This window comes from Mustela lutreola, chromosome 4 (assembly GCF_030435805.1).
Source record: "Mustela lutreola isolate mMusLut2 chromosome 4, mMusLut2.pri, whole genome shotgun sequence".
NCBI lineage: Eukaryota > Metazoa > Chordata > Mammalia > Carnivora > Mustelidae > Mustela > Mustela lutreola.
This window is the reverse complement of record NC_081293.1, coordinates 9,172,794-9,194,606: the sequence shown is the minus strand read 5'-3', so window position 1 is coordinate 9,194,606 and position 21,813 is coordinate 9,172,794. Positions and strand designations below refer to the sequence as shown.

The 21,813-nt window shown below is 51.6% G+C and overlaps 1 protein-coding gene across 19 annotated transcripts in view; it reads left to right on the top strand.

The window, feature by feature from the left end:
* Window positions 1-21,813, top strand: part of TACC2 (transforming acidic coiled-coil containing protein 2) — a 210,284-nt gene that overhangs the window by 178,150 nt on the left and 10,321 nt on the right. For 13 of the 19 annotated variants that reach the window (XM_059172976.1, XM_059172970.1, XM_059172967.1 and 10 more), the window contains 9 exons: window positions 274-445; window positions 1,709-1,849; window positions 2,723-2,812; window positions 9,374-9,517; window positions 10,032-10,108; window positions 13,961-14,004; window positions 19,795-19,955; window positions 20,141-20,247; window positions 20,623-20,743. In XM_059172976.1, coding sequence (XP_059028959.1) covers window positions 274-445; window positions 1,709-1,849; window positions 2,723-2,812; window positions 9,374-9,517; window positions 10,032-10,108; window positions 13,961-14,004; window positions 19,795-19,955; window positions 20,141-20,247; window positions 20,623-20,743 — 1,057 coding nt within the window. The remainder of the gene's footprint in view (window positions 1-273; window positions 446-1,708; window positions 1,850-2,722; window positions 2,813-9,373; window positions 9,518-10,031; window positions 10,109-13,960; window positions 14,005-19,794; window positions 19,956-20,140; window positions 20,248-20,622; window positions 20,744-21,813) is intronic. The other 6 variants (XM_059172972.1, XM_059172977.1, XM_059172981.1 and 3 more) reach the window with 2 other exon arrangements.

Below are 21,813 nucleotides of genomic sequence, written 5' to 3'. Positions count from 1 at the left end.
GCCAAGGGACGGACAGTCTGCCTAACTCTGGCTTGTGCCTTTAGCTGGGAGTGTCTGTGCTCCTGACCGGCCCTGAGATGGGGCTGGGCCACCCTCTCCCTCAGGCTGTCCAGTCGACAGGCTCTCTGGCCACCCAGCACCCTCCCCAGTTTCGCTCTGGGAACGCAGCTGTGGAAGTGTGGGATGTCATGGGAGGGTGGTTGTGTCCGGATTCCATCCTGGTCAGTTTCAGTGGGATTTCCAACGAGACAAAGATGCTCTTTGCTTCCTCAGGTCAAGTTTTGAGGAAACCGAAGCCCTTGTAAACGCAGGGGCAAAGATCCAGCATCCTGTCCCACGAGGACTGGCACCCAACCAAGAGCCACACTTGCAGGTGCCGGAGAAATCCTCCCAGAAGGAGCTGGAGGCCATGACCTTGGGCACTGCTTCAGACGCAATTGAAATTGTAAGTGGGGTCGGAGGGGCCTGAGATCACTGCGGGTGAGGCCTGGGCCAGGTGGGTCCCGTCACCAAGGGGTCTAGTCCTTCAGAGCAACACTTACCTGGCACCTGGCGTGGGGCCCCACCCAACCCCCAGGCCACAGAAGCCGGCCTCCGAGACCCTGCGCCCTAGCCGTGAGAGAAAAGCTCTTCATTCTCTGTGGTTTTGTAGTTCTTATCTCACTGCTTTATTTGCCTTCACGGTTCTTGATTTTCCACTTTAGTCCCTTGGGGCTGGACTCTTGCTTTGGAACGGACTTCAGTTTGTACCTGCTTCTCCATACTCTAGGTCAGGGGCAGAGAATGATAGGGCAGGGGACACTCGTTTAGGGAACACTTGGTTCTCCCAGGCCTTGGTGATGGGAAATCCCTCCTGTTTGTAGACCTCTTTGTATATCCCTCCCCTTCCAACCCCTCTGGAGTCTTGCAGAGTAAACAGACTCCCTGAATATCTAAAACGGGCTATCCTTCTAGGTGAATTTTTATTTTTCTCTCTTTTACCTCCTCCCCAAGAGGGTTTGAAGCTGTTGACTTAGTTACTTTTAGTGTTACTTTTGTTGTTCTGTATTAGTTGACCATTTGTCTCGTGCTTCAGATATTTATTGAGCACCTACTGTGTGGCACCTACTGTGTGGCAGTTAGATGCTGGAAAAATATTAGTAAGCAAGAAGAAAGTAGATAGGACTCAGTCTCTCAAAAAGACACTATGGAAGGTCTCATGTATGATTCAACTTCTACAAAGTTGGCTCTTGACTTTGGAGTCTTCCCAATAGATCCAGAGACAATTTTTCATTGGAAATTGTCTTTCTATTATTTAGAAAATGACCTTTACCAAAACCTTTGACACATACTTGTAGGTGTTTTCTTGATGAGTTATATTATGTTTGGAAAACCCATCAACTGCCTTGTCTCCCCCACCAAGATTTTCAAATAATTAAGTAAATGTTAACTTCCATCCCACTGGTTGGTTAGGGAGTGAGGGTGACATGGGGGGTAAGAGGGCACCTAAGGCTTGGGGGATGGGAGCGCAGGAGCCCGTCAATCTCAAGATACCATTACCAGCAGGTGGGGATTAGTCCAGATGAGAAGGAAAGTAGTGTCACCTCACTAATGCTCTCTTTAACGTTAAGTCAGAAATGTCCAGCAGATGGGTGCATGGTCCTTGCTTGGAATCGATGTCACTCTGTGTCTCCTCTATTTTTCCTCTGTGTCCTCTTCTGGCCTTCAGACAGCTCCTGAGGGCTCCTTTGCCTCTGCTGACGCCCTCCTCAGCAGGCTAGCTCATCCAGCCTCTCTCTGTGGTGCGCTTGACTATCTGGAACCCGACTTAGCAGAAAAGAACCCCCCAGTATTTGCCCAGAAACTTCAGGTTTGTAGCCCATGTGTGACCTTTTGGGGAGTTTGTGAAAACCTCAGTAGAGAATGAACTCCAAGCCCCAAATGCAATGAGACAGGATCTAACAAGGGATTGCTGGAAATGTTCCAGATGAAATCTCTTCTCCCTCAAAGACTGATGTGTGATGGCTGTTCTTGATCCAAGACGCCAAAATGATATAAATTGTGTGATTACAGATGGGACAAACCATTTGTATTCCAAATGGGAAATTGGACCCAAAGAGTCATTTTTCAGTTTTGATAGCCCCCAAAGCAGTGTCTGTGATTTATTCACAGAACCAAGAGTATTAGATCACCAGCGAGCCAAGCTGTTTGTATAAATGGAAGGGGAGGCTATCTCAGACTCCCATTGAGATAACATCTGGACTCAGTCTCACATCTGGAACCAAAACAATTAGCTACTCTTTGCCTTAAACCTGACAACTTAATTTGATACCCTCTAGACAAAGAACTTCAGAGCAAACCTGGAGAGATGGTTAACAGTCATTTGAGAATATGAAACCATTCATGGAAACTGTTGACCATCTTGACATAAAACAAACAAAAAGGAAAGAAATCCAGTGAAACAGTGCAGTCAAAATTTTGATCCCGTTTTAAAAATCATCTCATATTTGACCACATGATCCTTCCCAACAGACATTCTGAAGGGCAATTAAAAAAAAATTAAACACTTATTTCATGATCTGCTGAGGTGTTAATTGTGCAAGAAAGCCAGAGCGTGTGTTTTTCCTGAGTCCCTGTTATAATACATTCACATGGCACATTCATTTCTTGGATGTGGGGCACATTGACGTCTTGTCTTGATGCATTTCCCCTGCGATTTGCTCACCCCCCGCCCCTCGGACAGGAGGAGTTAGAGTTTGCTGTCATGCGGATAGAAGCTCTGAAGCTAGCCAGGCAGATTGCCCTGGCTTCCCGTAGCCGCCAGGACACCAAGGTACGGGTTTGCTGCTGCCGTGCACGGCCTCTTGAGAATGTGGTGTGGTCCAGAAGTTTCTTTGCTAACCGTTGGCCAAGCAGTCAATGCCGGTGTTCTACAAAGTCGTCTAAAATTTTCTAAAAAGCTAAAAGCTTAACTCTTGCTTAAGTAGACGCTGAGCCTATGTCTAAGATCTGCTTAACTCGGTAATGAAGGAACCAGCAGGGCGGTGAAGCAGGTCGAGTGGAGGAAAATGGGGAACCCAGTGTAGAGCCAGTGGAACAAAGAAGGCCAGAATCTTTTTTTTTTTTTTTAAGATTTTATTTATTTATTTGACAGACAAATCCCAAGGAAGCAGAGAGGCAGGCAGAGAGGGCGGGGGGGAAGCAGGCTCCCAGCTGAGCAGAGAGCCCGATGTGGGGCTCGATCCCAGGACCCTGGGATCATGACCCGAGCTGAAGGCAGAGGCATTAACCCACTGAGCCACCCAGGCGCCCCAAGAAGGCCAGAATCTTAACTGTGACCTTACTGCAAGGTTTGCTATAAAACCAGTTAATACTGGCTAAACAAGACAGTGCAGTATACCCTTCGAGGTTTTTTTGTTTGTGTTCTGCAAAAATCATTTGCTTCTCCACTGAACAGAAATCATTTGCAGCCTTTCTGTTTTCTACAAGTTAGTATCTAACCGTACGGAGACGGGACGCTAATCAATACTAAAGAGAGAAACCGAGACCTTCCTTAGACCTCGGACGGCCCCTTAGGCCACAGTCAGTAGAATTAGAGCAAGGCAACCCTTCCCTCTAAACGGCAGATGGTACATGTTTTAGGCTTCGTGGGCCATCTGGTCTGTGCCACGGCTGCTCCGCTCTACTGTCACAGCTCAAAAGGCGCCACAGACAATGTGTAGATGAACGGGGTGGCGACGTTCCAGTCAAACCCTCTTTACCAAAGAGGGCGTTGGGCCATTTGGCCCGCACACCATCGTTGGCCAAGCCCTGCTCTAGAGTGAGATACTGACAGCGCATGCAGAAATTTCTTTGCCTGGCTTCCAAGTTTGGAGTAATTTTTCTTAACAATTTGAACGAGTTGCTGAAGGCGTGCAAAACTGTGGTCCTCTGAGGTTCAGGCCGCTTCATTCCCACCTGATGCCGCATGTGTTGGGTAGCCTGGCGTGCTCTGTGGCCTTGACCGTGTTGGTGAACCTCTCTGGGCCTCCGTTTTTCCAGCTGTGAGATGGGGCTACTAACTGTGCATTTGCAGATTGCTGTAAGGGCTGCAGATGATGTGTGGAAAACAGGCACCGTGGCGGGCACACAGTAGGTGCGCAGTAACTGACAGCTGCCCTTGGTCACTGACCTTCACTTTTGCCTCTCTTGTCTGACTGGACACTCATAGCATCTCTGCCATAGGAGGGGTCCAGGTCCCATTTTATAGATGGGGAAGTGGAGTCATGGAATGGGGTCCAAGGCCCAGCAGTGATTCACTGACCCGGCGGGAACAGACTCCGGCTTCCAGATGGGAACCCCTTGCCTATCCCATCTCAAGGAACAGCTCACTTGGTCCAGGATCAGGAGCTTATGGGCTGCTCCTGCCCTCAAGGCCTCCCACATGTGGTTCTCCTGGGAACTGTCCACAAGGTGGGGGGCTCCCTCTCAGAGACATCTCTCTGTGAAAGAAGGTAGTCCCGCTGTGGCTGTCCAGACTGGGAATACTGGGACCCAGCATAGGGACGAGAATGTTCATACACGTTGCTGGCACTCCCGTTCTCGTTGTCAGCCCTTGAGGTTGGGTTTAGTGCCCATGAGTAAGATTTTTAGAAAGCATCAAGCAGTGAGGATTCGTTTCCCCATTAGATTTATTTCTTGATATCTTAGGGGGAATGGCTTAAGGACAGAACATATGGCTTCAGATCTGACCTCCATAACTACAGTATATTCCTGTCCAGAGGGTTGAGGCAGGATTGAGCTTGTTCTAGTAAGAGTTCAGATGGAGCGAGGAATGTTCTGGAGTGCCTGGTGCCCCCCGGCCTTCTTCCTTTGGGGATGCATCAGAGATGACGGTCGGCAAATACTGCCCACCATTGACGTCTGTCAACGACAGCCTGTTCTCTGACCCCCTTTCCTGCTTTTGATGTAGAAAACATTGTCACGTGAATCCACTTCGGAAAGGTTGGAGGGACTGGCCCCAGCTACCTCCTTATGTATCTCAGAAGGATCTGCTAAAAGAAATGCTGGTGGGGGTGAGCTGTCTGGGAGTGTGGGGAGCCTTTGTCTCGGCCACGGTAGCTGGTACCACGTTTCAGGTTCCTGTGGTTTCTTGCTCACGTAGACGCTTGATTGCCCCTCGCTGCCTCGGAAATCGCTGATGGAGAGAAACAGCAGCTGTGTATCCAATTTGCTCTTTTTTCTGCCCATAAATTTCGGCTGCAGGTGACATAGCCCAGTCTTCTTGGCAGCGTGGTCTCAGACTGTTGCTAACACAAAAATGAAATCACTTGGAATGAAAAGAAATCACTCGGAGGGCTCAGAGCGGCATGAAATGTGGTGGCCGCGACTCCTGGTTGCTCACATGGGCCGCTTCCCTGTAGACGGAGCTGACCTTGAGCTGACCTTCCGAGGACCCAGTGGGGGTTTCCTGTCGCGTTAGTCAGAAAGTGTCAGAGAGGAGGAAGGCTCCGTGGGGCTGGAGTGTTGGGCTGGGGCGCGTCTGGCTCCAGTGAATTCGGATTCACTTGCATTCCCGGGGTTCATCGGACTGGGGTGGCCGGCTGTGGTACAGCAGCCCCGAGTGTGACCAGGATGGGTAGACAGTCGGTGTCCCGACTGTGTGGCTTTGCGAGGGGCATGTGGCCTGTGGGGGATGGGTTTCATTCAGGTATATGACAGATACTGGTGGTGATCCCTAAAGCCACTGACCTTTCTGGAGGAGGGGGCCCAGGGATGTGTGTGGGTCCGGTAGGAACCAGGGTCATACAGACGGCGAGCTGCCGGACCGGAGGAAGTCCCAGAAGCGGGCCCCTCCGGGAGGGGAAGGGTGCTGATCTTTCTCCTCCAGGAGTCCTGGCCCATAAAGGCAGACCTGGATTTTCCGGGGGCAGGGAAGGAGTTAGGTCTGGGACAACCTGAACTGGTGACTGGCCTGATAGCAGGGCTCCGTCTCTAGTGCTGTGTCCAGAAACCACCCAGCACCCCCGGCGTTTCACAACGGGATGCCTAAAAGCTGCAGGAAGTCTGGAGAGCAGGGGCAGAGGCCTGCCCCCTGGGTTTCAGCAACTGTTTGCCAGTTCGGGGAATTGGCCGTCAGAGCCTGTGTTGAGAAGGATCGAGGCCAGGTCTTGACTCAGTGGGAAGGAGTGACCAGTCGGTGGCTGGTGGTGCCTCCTGTGGGTGTGACTGGGGCACATACTGAGTGTCCTCTTGCTCGTCATCCTGAGCTGCTGTCCAATTTGGATGCGCAGCTCCCCAGGGAGAGGACCCTCTCCTGCCCCACCTGGCATCATGTAGCCTGGATGCCCTCCTACTCCACCCAAGGGCCCAGCCTGGTCCACTCTCCATGACTTGGCCCAGCTTACCATGGTCTCCTGGCCTGATCTAGATTCCTGGTCCACACTGCGTACACACCTGTCATGGTCACGGCCGGCCAGCCCACTCCCAGAGACTGGAACCCCGCCGTGGTTCCAGTGTCAGCTTCCCCTGAGGCCTAGCGACAGGGAACTGGCCACGAGGAGGACGTGAGCCTGGGTGAGTGGCAGGACTGCAAGGCCAGAAGGGCCCCAGGCAGGCCGTCTGCAGGTCTGAGGGTGACGGCACCCTGGGGGTCCCCGGAGGGACCCAGATGCGAGTGAATGGATTGTGGGGCTGGAAGCGGGTTCCAAAAGCTCATGCTCTTTCTGAGCGGTGGCTATTTCACATTTTAATTTGTGATTCTCTTGGCTTTTGGGCTCCCCTGGGGCAGCCAGTGGAGCATTCTGCTAGAGAAACAGCTTAATCTAAGCCTGATGTTAACATATCAGTGAGAAACAAGCCTATCTCCCTTAGAAATGATTCTTGGTTGTCAGAGGAAACCAGGGTGTGTACTTTGAATTTCATTAACACGCAGATACTCCAGGCAGTAATTCAAATGGATTCTGAAGTCATCTGTTCCTTTATTGAAAACACCAGGTGGCCGGGTGAAAGGTGGTCCTGAGTCACTGTATGTGGTGGTTAACCATTGTGTTTACTTAGAAAGCTCATTAATGCATTCAGTTTTCATTCCCTTCCTTGTTGTACAAAGGACTTAGGCAGCTTGAAGATCACCAGTTCCTGCCCTGGTCGGATTTCATTTCTGCCCAGCGTGATGAAGTCAGGTTTACAACATTTCCCCTCGCCCTTCAGAGCTGGCTTGTTTGGAGTCAGAATTGAATCTCATTCTGGGAAATCTTTTGGTCAAATCCCTGAAATCCTCCATTTTTTTCATTTTCCAAAGGCCCACGAAGTGCTAGGTGCTGGTGGGTGTTCTTTCCATTCTGATTTTTTACTCTAATTTTTTTCAAAGGACACATTATTTTACTTAAAAAGTGACATAAATAGTTTTTTTTTTTCTTCCCAGAATCTTGTGTTTATGAATTTCCTCCATAAATACAAGTAGAGTCTTATTGTCTGGGTATAACTTCTTTTTTCCTTCCTTTTTTTTCTTTTTTTAACATTTAGTTATTTATTTGAGAGAGACAGTGGGAGCGGGGGTGGGGGCAGAGGGGGAGGGAGAGAGCCTCCCAAGCCGACCCCCTGCTGAGCACAGAACCCAGGAAGGTAGGGCTTGATCTCATGATCCTGAGGTCCTGACCTGAGTGGAAAACAAGACCTCTGGGTATAATTTTCTGTTTACTTCCTGAAAAGTTTCCCATATGACAAGTAGAGGCCTGAAAACATTTCAAACAGCAGAGATGAACCCAAGCACAAGGAAGCCTCTGCACCTGTGGCCTGAGGTCAGCCTGCCTGCCCCTGGGCCTTGGTCAAATGTCCTATAATGGGGGCTTCTTTAGGACCTGAGGATGGAAAGATCATGGCATCCCGTTGGCCCGGAGAGCGTATCTCCAGGGTCTGGGAGAACAGGAGTGCCTATGCTCCCTCCCCTCTCTGACCGGAGTAACCATTAGGGTCTTCCTGCACAGGGAGCCCAAATACGGACACCCCCACCCCCAGAGCCAGGGAAATCCAGGCCCCTTTTTAGGACAGCCCCACACCACGGCCTTCACTGTGCATGTGTACAGCTAACTGGGCCTAACCTGTCCTCTGCAGTTCTATCCGTTACATTTCTGCCTGAGTTTTCTAAGTTGTTTCAAGTTCGTTTTCTCTATAATTGGGTGTGTGAGGGGGCTGCCTGTTCTTGCAACGACAGAGAGAGTGCCTTCAGGGGCGCCTCCTCCCCCCTCATTGTTGGGTCTTTAATCGCGTCTGCTTCCACTCCCGGGCCTCACGGTTCTTGCTGCAGACCCCTCTCCGCCACCTGTTGCTGTGCTCCCCGATCACGTCTCTTCCACTGTCGCTGGGAGCTGCAGTCACACTCTGACGGGCAGACCGCCAGGCCTCCACACCGTACTGAACTCTAGTAGTTTACCCTGGCATCCATGCCGGCCACCAGGAGGTTAATGCATAGGACTGAGAGTCTGCTAGGCTGAGAGTGTCTTGCAGGCTTGGATCACCGGCCACCCCCCGCCCTCCTGTGCTGGTCCATGATGCTCAACATGGCCTTCCAGGTGTGCTGGAGACGGCTCGAGCTTGCTGTGCAGCGGGAGGGAGAGTAACCGCGGCCCTCTCCTCCCTCGTCCCCTCCCTCCCAAGAGGCTCGTGGCTGCCCTGGACAGTCAGACCAGTGTCAGTCGTGTGGGGGTGGGGAATCCCACCAGGTGTTGAGGGTCTCACCAGCAAATGTGGATACTGTCATTGACCCAGATTTCAGTGTTGCCGTTGTCACAGCAGACTTAAGGCAACATAGCTGCAAAGTAACTCTTCCCTTGAGGCATCCAGAAACTAGCTTTTGAAGGTGACGCCGGTTGATCGGTATGGGGGACGTTAAGCTCTGTGCCAGGCTATCCTTTCAGAGGGAGCTCAACCCATGCCCCCCACGCCCCCCACACTGAAATGCGGACAGTCTTACAAAAATGATCAGATCTGCAGTTCTTCAAAACTAGGCAAATGTAGATGAGAGTTCAGCGTTGCTCACCCTCCGGCTTTTATTTTGCAAGTGGGGCCTGCTGGAAAATGGCCTTGGTTCTTAAGCTTTGTGCCTGAATGCCTCTGCGGGTGATAAATGGCTGTGATAAGCAGGCAGCAGACATGCTGGACTCCCAGAGTGGGGAGCTGCGGAGGCCCCTGCCATCAGCTCCTTTGTCTGTCCGGTGCAGGTGCCAAATGATCGATTTCCATAGATCGGATCTGGCCTTTCCCCACTCATCAGTCCAAGCATTTTCTCATACTTTGGATGTTCTTTGTTTCAAAACCATACAACTGACCCATTCACGTGGGGATGAATGCAAATCTTCTTTGTCATAGGAGCGATATTAACTTTTTTTTTTTTTTTAAATTAAAAATCATTCCACAGAGAGAAGCTGCTCACCCAACAGATGTCTCCATCTCCAAAACAGCCTTGTACTCCCGCATCGGGACCAGTGAGGTGGAGAAGCCCGCAGGCCTTCTGTTCCAGCAGCCCGACCTGGACTCCGCACTCCGGATTGCTCGAGCAGAGGTACTGTGCCACGGGTATGGCTTGGAGGAGGCTGGCTTTGCTTGCCCTGGGAAAGCTCTGGTTTCTGCCACATGTAAATGAATATATATATATATATATGCATACATATATATATCTGTATGCATATATGTATGTACCCACAGTCCACAAGGCCAGCATCTTTGGACACAGTCTTTCTCCTGCAACCACTATGGGCAGAGGCGTCTTTAGCAAACCGTCTTTGATCTTCCTAGACACCATTGTTTAACTTGCCTCTGTGGCCTTATTTGACGTGCCTCTGTGGCCTTGTTTGATCTATAACAGAAAGCACATGCCTGTAGCTGCTCCCCGGTGGGGCATACTGAGAGTCTGATATCTGGTTGATTTCTGTCTCATGCTCTGGGAAATTCTCTCAATACAATTATTGTTTGGTGTAGGAAGTTTTAATTCAGTGTCTCCTTATCTTGGGTCCGTGAATTGCTCAGATCTGAATTCACACCTCTGGGGCTCACCTCTCTCTTCTCCCTGATGCCAGATCATAACCAAGGAGAGAGAGGTCTCCGAGTGGAAGGACAAATACGAAGAAAGCAGGCGGGAAGTGATGGAAATGAGGTGAGTCGCGATGTTTCCTGGTACCGGGGGGTTGCTTACCTGCGGTCTCTAAGAGCTGGTGAGGTCTATGAACAGTGTCTTCCCAAGACTTACCGTTCTTCGTAAGACAAGGTTTACATTGGTCACGGAAGTCTTTTTAGTAATGTTACTGTTATTAAAATATAATGCACCTGAGCTAAATACTGCAAAACAAATAAATACGTTTGCAACGAAAACCAGATCTCTTTCCCACTCAGCCTCCAATTCCATCCCCCTCAGGTAGCTGCTGTCCACTCGTGCTGGGGTAGCCTTCCAAGAATTTTCCATTTCTGATTGCAAATGTGTGAATGTGTCCCTATACAGACTCCTTTGTTTTCTTCCAAAGGGGAAATGTACATTACGCTCTCTTTAACTCAGCAAATCTTTTTTTTTTTTTTTTTTTTTTTTTTTAAGATTTATTTATTTATGTGAGAGAGAGAAGGAGCACAATTGGGAGGGGCCAAGGGAGAGGGAGAGAGACACTCCAGCAGACTCCTTGCTGAGCTTGGAGCCCCGTGTGGGGCTTGATCTCATGACTCTGAGATCACCACCTGAGCTGAAACCAAGAGTCAGAAGCTCCCCCAGCTTCTACTTAGAAGATTGTGAATTTGGGGCGCCTGGGTGGCTCAGTGGGTTAAAGCCTCTGCCTTCGGCTTAGGTCATGATCCCAGGGTCCTGGGATCGAGCCCCGCATCGGGCTCTCTGCTTAGCGAGGAGCCTGCTTCCTCCTCTTTCTCTCTCTGCCTGCCTCTCTGCCTATTTGTGATCTCTGTCTGTCAAATAAATAAATAAAATATTAAAAAAAAAAAAAAAGAAGAAGAAGAAGAAGAAGAAGTCTGTGAAATGGAATCTACTTTTCTGATTCCCAAACCAAAACTCTCCACACGGTGCCCAGAGGCCTGGCTCCCTCCTTGTCCTATCTGATGCACCTTTTGGCCCTTTATTTTCCTTCATGATTCATCATTATCTTAGAGGCTAAAAACCCATCTCTGGGGCTGGAACTTACCCTTGGGGTGTAATCTTAAAAACTGTTGTAAGCGACATATTTAAAGAAACCTGGAGCAAACCTTTGCTCTGGCCATCCCGGGTTCTGGCTGCTACTGCCGCCAAGTCTGACATTGGCTGCCAGGGGCACGGCTCATTTTTTGCCCCCGCTGCCTTTCTTCGCACAGGCTGAAGGGGCCCATGGGCTTTCCAGCCGCACAGGAAGATAGGAGTTAGAGCGCGATCATTTTCCCAAGACAGAAGATCTGGTGCGATGCTAAAAATCTCTGATAGGCTTGTTTCCTTTTTAAGGCTCACAGTTTGAAAGTAGGGAATAGAAGAATTTTTTAAAAATGGGTTGAGGAATGAGTACTTTTCTAGTTACTTAACAGCAAGGCGGCTGCTGGTCAATTATCAGAAGCGGCTGTCTTCCTGGCTACTGCTTTAAGGAGCAAACAAAGGATTTAGGTAATCCCATCCCGTGTTCTAGGTCAAATAGTATCTTCCTGAAAATTCTCTTGTGAGTTCCTTCTTCCTCCTGACGTGTTTTGTGACCACTTCTGGAGGTGACTCTCAGTGGGTCCACATTCACACTCGGGCCCTGCGGTGGCATCATTTGAAAACCTCTCTTTTGTCTCTCTCTCTCTCTCTCTCTCTCTCTCTCTCCCTTTTTGGGGGGGTAGGGGAGTGGAGGAGGGAGCTACGTGGCTGTCATTTTTTGCGCACTCTGGGCATGACAGCGGGGCGTGCTGGGAAGGCTCCAAGTTCCATTTCTGGAAGCTTTTTGGGGTGCTGCTTACCAACCAGGATGGTGGGATTCGGGTCTCGCCAGCCGGCACAGCAGCCCTCGTGTTTGAAGGCCCCCAAGTCCACCTCTGAAGCTGGACCCGGCCCGTTGGGCTCGGTCTCCTGGCTGCTGTGGGGCGTGTTCGCGTAGCTCTACCTTGACCCGCCTCTTCTGGGAAGAAGGGTGGATCTCAACACCTCGGGGCTGTGAGGCATCCGGGGTGGAAAGGGCTCCAGAGGCGGATGTCTGGATTCAAATCCTAGCTCTGCTCCTTTGTCAATCCTAGAAAGGTTCCTGGGTGACCCCGTGCCTCAGTATTCCCATCAGCAATTCTGGGGACCCTCAGGACACCACCCCTTGGGTTTGCTGTGAGAACACAGTGCAAATACAGTGCCACCAAAGCAGCTCTGGAGCATGGGTCCCCCCCCCACCGCCTCCCTACGCTGGAAGGACACACCCCTTACCTGCCGTGGTCCCGCCTCTGTCCTTGGCAGTGGGGGCTTTAGACCGTGCAGCCTCAAAAGTCCATCACTGCTTTGTGATTCAGGGATACAGGGAGCTGTGCTTCTGTGTAGGATTCAGAAAGAACCCAAGTGGGCCCGTGGTGTGGTCCCCTTTTTTGTTGAGGGTCAGCCTTTGAGTGAGACACTGTCCTTTTAATTTTTTTTTTATTTTTTTAAAGATTTTATTTATTTATTTGACAGAGAGAGATCATAGTAGACAGAGAGGCAGGCAGAGAGAGAGAGAGGGAAGCAGGCTCCCTGCTGAGCAGAGAGCCCGATGCGGGACTCGATCTCAGGACCCTGAGATCATGACCTGAGCCGAAGGCAGCGGCCCAACCCACTGAGCCACCCAGGCACCCTGTCCTTTTAATTTAAATTCAGTTAGCCAACATATAGTACATCATTAGTGTCAGATGTAGTGTTCAGTAATTTATCAGTTGTATGTAACACCCAGCGCTCCTGCTGGCTTAGTCAGTAGAACATGTGACTCTTGATCTTGGAGTTGTAAGTTCGAGCCTTAAGGGGCACCAGCCTAACTCACTGCCCCTTTTAACCTCATTTAATTCTCCCTCCGGCCCTGAAAGTCAGGGTCTGGGGTAATCCTCACCACACCAGGGAGTAAGCTGAGCCCCCAGTGTCTGGGACCAGCTGTAATCCAGGTCCTGACTCTGTTGGTGGTTAGCAGTTTTTGGTTCTCTTATGGAGAAGAACTAACTCTTGGATAATGTAGGTGAAACCCTCGAGTCTTTTTTGAGAGTTTTCTTCCAGAAGGTTGACTTTGGATAGAGGGCTTCTTCTCGCCTGGGTCTTTCTGCAGCAGTGAGGCAGTCTTAAATGCAAGGGATCTTCATGCTTTTGTGTAGCTACAGTTTGATGAAGCTATCCAAGAAGTGGATATGACACATATCCCTGGGCCCCTGACACAGGTGACTAAGTATTGGCCCTGGGTCTTGAGGACCTTCTTCTTGTGTACTATGACTCCAGATGTGTGAGGTGTTTTAGAAGAGTCAGATAAAATGTCATGCATTTCAGAGGAGAAATCGGGGAAGGTTTCCTGGAGGAGACAGCATTTGAATTGGGCCTTGAGGAGTAGCTAAGACAATGAAAGTTGGAAATAGAGCAGGGAAGGTCATGGCAGCGAGAAACCCCAGAGCCAGCAAAAACTCATTTGTTCTCATGGAACCACTTTGTTCATGATGGCAGAGAAGGAGGTAAGCTTGACGAGAGTGATCAGGCTCGGGTTGTGGAGGGCTTGGTTATCTGGCTGAAGGGGTTAGTCTTATTTTTTTTTCTCTGTGGGCAGTGGAGACACATTGAGGGTTTTGCACCAGGTGTGGTGTGTTCAGAGTCCTGCACTGGGAAAATGAACCTACTTGGGTATGCAAGAAGAGAGTTCAGGTTGGAGGTGAACCTAGAGGGGTAAGCCAACTACGACAAATAAATAAGACTTGACCCTCTAGTACCTTGGTCAGGCTGCTGCTGTCCAGTACATGGGCTGTAGTATCAATGAGAAACCATCCTGTTGTCATGGTTCCAAATATGTTTTTGCTTCTTTTACAGGAAAATAGTGGCAGAGTATGAGAAGACCATCGCTCAGATGATAGGTGGGTGTTGTGACGGCTGGGCTCAGCCCTTCCCGAAGCTTCTAACCTTTGGGCTGGGCTTTGAAGTTACACTTTCTGCATGTGTTCATCTTCGGCCCCTCTTAGAACATGACATCCTTCAGGGAGAGACCAAAGCATCCCAGAATGTGAGCCTGGGGGCCTCTTGGAAACACACACGAGCATGTCCCTTAGCGTTATTCATGCCTGTGGGAAGCCATGGCGGTCACCTCCAAGGCCACCATTGAGCCTCATGGGGAAAGAGATTTGGGTCATTTCCTTGTACATTTGGGGGGAGTTTTTTGTTCATGGGAGAGACTAAGAATCAAATCCCTCAACTCTGATTTAGACTCAAGTGACAAAATCCTCAGCCTTATGCAGGGTTCTCGGGCAAGAATGGGGGACCCGTGTCAGCGCTGCTGCCCACCCCACCCCTCCCCGCCCTCCTGCGATTTACCTCACCTCCCGGAGATGGACGCAGACTCAGAATCCATCTTAACCCAGAGTCCCTGGAAGCCAGTACCGACGCTGCCTTGGCCTGCACTAAAAGATGGCCTCAAGTCACCATCTCTTTTTAAAAAAAGAGACTCTTTTTTAAAAACTCTTTTTAAAAAGAGACTCTTTTTTAAAAACCTGACTCTTTTTAAAAAAATGATGATAATGAGATGAGATCCTGCAGAAGTTCTAAGCCTGTTTTTATACTGAAGATCACTGTTCAAAAATGATGTTATGACCTGGCAGGGGAGTGGCAGCGTGAAGATACTTGTTTCTCTATTTAATTTGCTGCTTAGGTTCGTGATACCGGTTTAAAAAAAAAAAAAAAAATTCACTCCTACGGACTTCGGAATAAAAAAAATCCCAGCTCTCTGCAAACCAGTTTCTGTGTTAAAGCTGGATGCTGGGTTAACAGAGGATTCCTCTCTCTCAAACGTTTGGATACAAGTCACACCACACCTCTGGCTTGTCCCAGAATGAATATGAGAGCAGGCTTGGGAATGGTGAAGAGGCCGACAGCTGAGTGCTTTCTTTTCAAAGGGGCTTTAATTTTGATGTATCATAATAAAGGCCATTTCTCCCAGATCTCAGAGAAAGCCCATTGGGGTATTCCTAAGGATCGGTTCATGGTATATGCTTTCTATCAAATGAAGCCTCTTTATTAAATCGGTATAAGAATTTATGAATACATATGGATGAGATAAAAAATGAAACTCTTGGAACCAAAACTGCCTGTAAACGTAATCAGGGAGAAGGATTTATGCCTTCCAACCTACAGCGTTTGGCACGCTGAGCCCAGCCTTTGGCCTCCTGGAGTCTCGGGTTGTGCAAATGCCCCCAGACCTACAGTGGCTCATCTGGAAATAGCTTTCCGCGTCTGAGTTCGATGCTGTTATTTTTGCTCTCGGTGAGGACACCTGGGCCAGCACTGAGATGGGGGGACAAGGGCACGAGCCTCTGCCCCTGCGAGAAGCTGCCCAGAGCCGTCGGTTACGCATCTGCCGACAGTTTGGAGATAAGCAGACGTTCCCTCTTGAAAACCAAAGAACAGGCAGTGTCTGCCTGGTGCAAGTTGTCTGTCCCTGTTGGACAGAAAACACGATTCGGCTCTGATTCCCTCACAGCGTATTTGCAGGTGAGAGTAGTTGGAAGAACGCGGAGTGTGCAGAACCCTGACTCCTGAGGTTGGGGCCGCGCATGCCCACCCTCAGCACCCCAGCCCCCTCGCCCCCCCGGGAGACCTGGTATATTTGGCCTGAGGGCCCCTCGCAAGAGGTGTGATCTCACCCCTCTGAGCATTTTCCTGTTTAGGGGTGTTTGAGCACTCCCGACGGCTCCGGGAGACCCCTCCAGCGTCCCCAGCGGCAAGTGGCACTGCCACTCGGGGGGTGGGACAGCGCCTGTCCGCCCCCGGTTCCCCATCCTCGTGCACCTCCAGGGTCGGCATCAGCCACTGCTCAGGCCTCGTCCATCAGGTGGCACGTCGGTGGCTGTCATCCCATCAGTCACCACTGTAGGGCATTGATGAGGGCTGCCGCGGGTTTTGAGGTCCTCGTCACCTTGCAAAAGGACAGCCTGAGGCTGAGGCACTGCAGGGACTCGCTGTCGCCGTGGGCGGCACCGGCTTCCTTTCTGGGGGGGCCGTGAGTCTCCGTAAGCGGAGGTGCATCCACGTGGCTCTTGGGTCCCTTGTCTCTTCTGGTTTTCGCCCTGGTGGGAGGGAAAGCTCAGCCCCCAGGAGCTTGGCAGTGGAAGGAGGGATGAATGTCAGTAGCCCTTTTGCAGTTAAAACCAGGTTCCACCCCACCTCCGCGAGCTCCTCCTGGTCGCACCCGGCTCTCTGGCCTTCATGTAACCCTCGCCGACGTTCCACGCCAGCGTGACATCTGTCCTGCCGTCATCGTCCGCTCTCGTGCCATGTTACTAAACCGAATTCAAATATTGACTATTTGGGATTCAGAACGAAAAAAGAGACCTCTGTGCTTTTTGCATTCCAGGTTGTTGCAGTTGATTTTTTTTTTTTTTCTGCTTTCCTAACAACTGCTCTGATTCTCTGTTTTGCTTCCATTTTCTGTTGCTTCTTGCCCTTTGCTTGCAAAACAAACAGGCAAGCCTGGTAAGTAAATGCTTTTCACCTCATTTGACACCTGCCCATTGCATCCCATGTTGGTTGGTTGGTTTCTGTTTTTGTTACTTTTGCTCTTGTGTATTTGCTGCATTTCTCCCCCATCCCCCCACGTGATTTAATCATATTTTGCCTGAAAAAGCCAGAAACTTCTCCAGGGGCATTGTTTTGTGGTTGAGGCTAGAGTCTTTGGAGTTTGGGGCTGATTTCCTGATTTGAAGAACCTGACTGCATTCGTAATTTACAGAAATTGGCGATGCAGCCGCACCTCCTTGGTATCCTGGGAACGGGGAAATTCTATTTTTACAAACGTTTATGGGGAGGACAGGAAACCTGAGGCAGGCTGAGCCTCAGATCCAGGAAATCAGATGGACTCCGTGTGATGAATGGCTCTTTTCGAGCCAAGTGAAATGTATACATGGCCTCAGATCAGCCCAGAATGTGCCGAGGACTAAGGAAGCAGCTGAAACCCAAAGAATAAATATAAGCATTGGGTTGCTAGTGAACCTTTGAAGCGTCTTTTCTGCGGGGAGCCTAGGAATGGCAAGCCGGCCCCTGGCAGTTTGGTTCTCGCTATGTGTTAAAAGCTTCCCCTCTGGAAGTCACTGTATTGGGACATCACGCCAGTTTGGGAAGACAGTGATGCTGTCAGTAACAGGTCACTGATCTAGGTTCTTATAGTGTTGAAGGCTTTTATACATTTTCATGTCATCTTTCCCCAAATGCCGTGAGATAAATACCATGAACCTCTCTTTCAGCTCTGGAGGCTGAAACTCAGGGAGGTTACAAACCCTGCCCAGGGTGGCCAGGCCGGGAAGTGTCAGAGCCAGGATGGAACCGGGGCCTTCAGGGTCTGGCTCCTGGGTCCTCCACCTCCATGTTGGTAGCAGGAGCTCGGAGAGGCAGGGGTGGAGGTTACATCAGGCATCTTCTGGGCCCTTGACCCTCCAGGCGTTTCCCCAAGACCCGCTGCCTCACTGTCATCGGGGAGGTTGTCCCCCATGCAGAGTCTCGGCCACACCGCACACCTGTCGGACTGGAACCCAGGATGTGCCCGCCACCCCACCCCCATTCTGGGCACTTCCTCCACAGCACGCAGCAAGAATAGGTCTAACTTCAGGACACAGGACAGTGTCTATCAGGAATCTAAGGGAAAGGACCCAAAGCAGCAGCATCCTGCTTTTTTTTTTTTTTTCTTTTTTAAAGTTTTTATTTCAATTCCAGTCTGTGAACATACAGTGTGATACAAGTTTCAGGTACCAGATGGTGCTTCAGCACTCGGTGCTGTGGCTGGTGCTCATCACTGGTGCCCTCCGGAATCCCCCAGCTGCCTTCTGCTTCTAAGGGAGCTCGGGGGAGAAACTTGGTCATGAGCGCGGCTTGGGGTTTGGATCAGGCTCTGTGGCCGGCCTCCACTCCACCCTTCCCAGCATGGATGTGTTGGGGTATCCTGTGACTCAGGCACTGTCCTAGACTGTAGGATAGAGAAGTGGACAAAACAGACTCCTGCAACGTGCATTCTGGGCAGACAGCACGCTTGCATGTCTGGCCGTTGCTAGAAATGGCCAGTCTGATGGACTAGAAAGTAGGGAGGAGGTGTTCCCTGAGGTGCTTGGGAAGGCTCCTTTGGGGAGGTGGCCTGATGTCAGGGACTGGAATGAGTGAGCTCTGGGGCTGCTGAGCCCTGAGGCAGGACTGCCTGGGGGGTGTGCCGGCCAGCCTAGCTGGAGCAGGTGGGGCTAGAGTTTAGATTTTATTTTATTTCTTATTTGTTTTAAAGATTTTATTTATTTGAGAGAGAGCACAAGAGAGAGGGAGAGGGAGAAACAGATTCCCCAGTAAGCAGAAAGCCCAATGTGAGGCTCAATCCCAGGACCCTGAGATCATGACCTGAGCTGAAGGCAGATGCTTAACCTTAAGACTAAGCCACCCAGGCATCCCTGGAGTTTAGACTTCATTCCCAGTGCTCAGGGAGGACCCTGGGGGGGCTCTGAGCTGGAGCCCGGTGACTGAGTTTGGACTTAAGTTCAGTTTGGTGCCTAGTGCTGGTCTAGGAGTGTCCCATGAATAGAACAGGGAGCAGGGCCCCAGACTCGTGCAAGAGCTGGGTGGGCCCTGGTTGCTGCTGTTACGTCTGTCATTTCCAGAGCAATCTGCCCTTTGGCAGCCAGCCCTTGGAGGCAGTCCTGGGCGGTAGGATCCCCACCCAGGTGACCTGGGGCTGATGGAGGGACAGCTCTGCAGGGTTCCTTCCCCCAAGAGCTCTGAGCGGGGGCTTCTCCTCCCCACACTGTCCAGTGCGGGGTCCCTCAGGGTCCAGACAGATGGGAGCAAAAGTTTCCTCACCCACCCAGACGGGAGACGAACGGGTCAGCACACAAAAGATGGTGCCGTGTGGGTAAGGGTCCTTCATATGGTGTGGGCAGAGAAGGCCTCTCCCGTAAATGTAAGCTGGTAGCAAGCCATTTGGGGGAGAGTGTTAGCAGGTGGCCGCCCAGAGAGGTGGGGTCGGGGATAGAGCGATCCTTTTACTAGAATCAACCACTCTGAACTGCGCCAGAATTAATTCTCTTGTATGTAACTGAGACATTCCCTTTGCCAAAAAGAGCTCCATTTTTTCTCAGAGCTGACATTTGCTGTGTCAAAGGAGATGTCCGTTTTCTGGGCGACGCAGAGTTTTAGGACTGTGATGTGGGCTTCGGTTCGTGGGATGTTTTCAGGATGAAGAAATCTTTTCTGTTTCCCAACAACCGTCTCTTTACCTTGATCACACCCAGAAAGGCTTGCTCCTTGGAGCTCAGACTGCGGCACCTTGCAATATTGGTCATCTCAGAATTCAGTTTGATTTACCCCCCTAGGGATCTGTTTGCTGCCATCAACCAAACAGACTCCGTGGGGCCTCGAATGTGGATTCTTAAGGGTCTGCAGTGATCAGGTTCAAGATCCGTGGCTAGTTTCCATCCTATCTTGCACTGCAAGGGCCCAGCCCCGGGATGCTGGGGCCGCAGGTGTTGTTCTTAGAAGCAGAGTCTGGGTGGGCTTGGGAGGTGGGTCTGTCCCCGGTCTGGGATGTCCTGCTGCTCAGACTGAGTTGGGTCTGAGGCCCCGGCTGCCCCCAAGACCGGGTTGGGAGCCCCCAGCCCCATTGTCTGGATCCTTGTGTCTCTTGACAGAGGATGAGCAGAGGGAGAAGTCTGTCTCCCACCAGACTGTCCAGCAGCTGGTCCTGGAGAAGGAGCAAGCCCTGTCCGACCTGAACTCTGTGGAGAAGTCTCTGGCCGACCTCTTCAGGAGATACGAGAAGATGAAGGAGGTCCTCGAGGGTTTCCGCAAGGTGTGTTCGCACCGGGCAGAGCAGGACGCTGGGCCGGGGTTCGGAGACGTGGGAGCCGACTGGGAGAGATTACAGGGGCCAGGACTTGGCGGCCCAGGGTTCAGCAGGCATCAGGGAGTTCTCGGGGCTCCCAGCACCTGGGGTGTTTCTTCTGTGGGCGCAACCTCTGTCCTCTGTCCCGTCAGAATGAGGAGGTGCTGAAGAAGTGTGCCCAGGAGTACCTGTCCCGCGTGAAGAAGGAGGAGCAGAGGTACCAGGCCCTGAAGGTGCACGCAGAGGAGAAGCTGGACAGGTAACACGGCTCCCGGGCCTCTGGGGGCCTCTCAGCAGCCCCGCAGGCCAGGCGCTCCCATGGCACCGCTCCCACTGGCTGGGGAAAGGCGGATAATCCGTTTGTGTTTTTTGGCGTGACTTGTGATAAGAGTGTCTTCTCAGCATTTTGATAAGCGGAAGACACATGTAATTTCCAGGACACCCGCCCAGAGCACCTCTGCATCACGGGAATGGGGTTGCGGTAGGGCGTGCTCGTGGGCTCCCGAACCAGGCCCCCAGTGGTAGGAGCTGCAGCCAGACAGTGCCGGATGTCCAGAGCTGGGAGGGGCAAGGTGGGAGGGGTCTCCAGGGGAGGTGGGTCGTTTCTGAGCACCCCCTCACCCTGTTTCCGCAGGGCCAACGCCGAGATCGCGCAGGTCCGAGGCAAGGCCCAGCAGGAGCAGGCTGCCTACCAGGCCAGTCTGCGGAAGGAGCAGCTTCGTGTGGACGCGTTGGAGAGGACGCTGGAGCAGAAGGTAACAGCCAAGGGTTGGGGGGTGGAGGGGCAGGGGCCTGAAGGCGGTGGGGGTCTGGCCAGAGCCTCAGATAAGCAGAGGCTGGGCTTCCCTGTGTGCTCTGCAGCTCCCGGGACAGCTTTAGACCCTGGGAGCCTATGCTTGTCCTCCCTCTAGAAGATTTTGTGTAATGCCAGCCCCAAGGCTGTCCTCCTGCCTGCCTGTCCTGGAATTGCTCCGAGGTTTAGGGCCGGTGTCCATTCCTTGTCTGTCCATTCCTTGTCGGCATTCACCCGTCACACATTCACCGAGTATCTGCAGGGTGCCAGAGTACTTTAATCCTACCCAGCATGCTTACTGCTGAGGGAATGGGGTAACCCCCAGGCCACACTGGGGTCAAAAGGGCCCCCAGATGTCCTCCTGTATCCATGGATGGGGGATCCCTCCTGAGGTCCTCCAGCTTGTCCTGATTTCCGGTCCAGCGCCCAGTGTACCACACACACCCTCTCCCTGGGCGTCCGAACAAGAAGCCGCTTCCGCCCAGCAGTGCCTCGCGAGCCTGAATCCAGATTATAGCGGGCCAGGCAGCCCCTTCCCTAAGTGCATTTCTAAAAAGGGAGTTTCTGGAGAAGTGACCGCATCCTGGTTGGTTTACTGAGTCTTAGGAGTCCCTTGGATGGTAATCGGAGAGTCTGGTGGCCTGGGGTAGTGTCACTTCTCGTGCATTTGGACCTTAAAGGGCAGTCATGGCTGGGGGGGATGACGTCCTTTGTAGACAGATGGCATCTGAAGGCCAGCGTGTCTCCCCGATGGCCTCTGCTGACCCAGAAGCGCCCAGCAGCCTCTGGCCCTTTTCCTGTGCGCCTACCCAGCCAGGTTCCATGGGGACTGACCGTGGTCCCAAGGTGGGTCTGGGCCAAGCAGTGGGCACATACTATCTCTCAGTTCACCTAAATGATGTCACGGACCGAGCCCTGGGACTCAGGAGCCTCAGGCCCTCCACCCCAGCCCCCCACCCCCTGCCGTCCGTGACAACCCCCGCAAGCCTCACACTTGACCTCAGGTTGTGTGTGTTTGTCATGTTGGAGGCT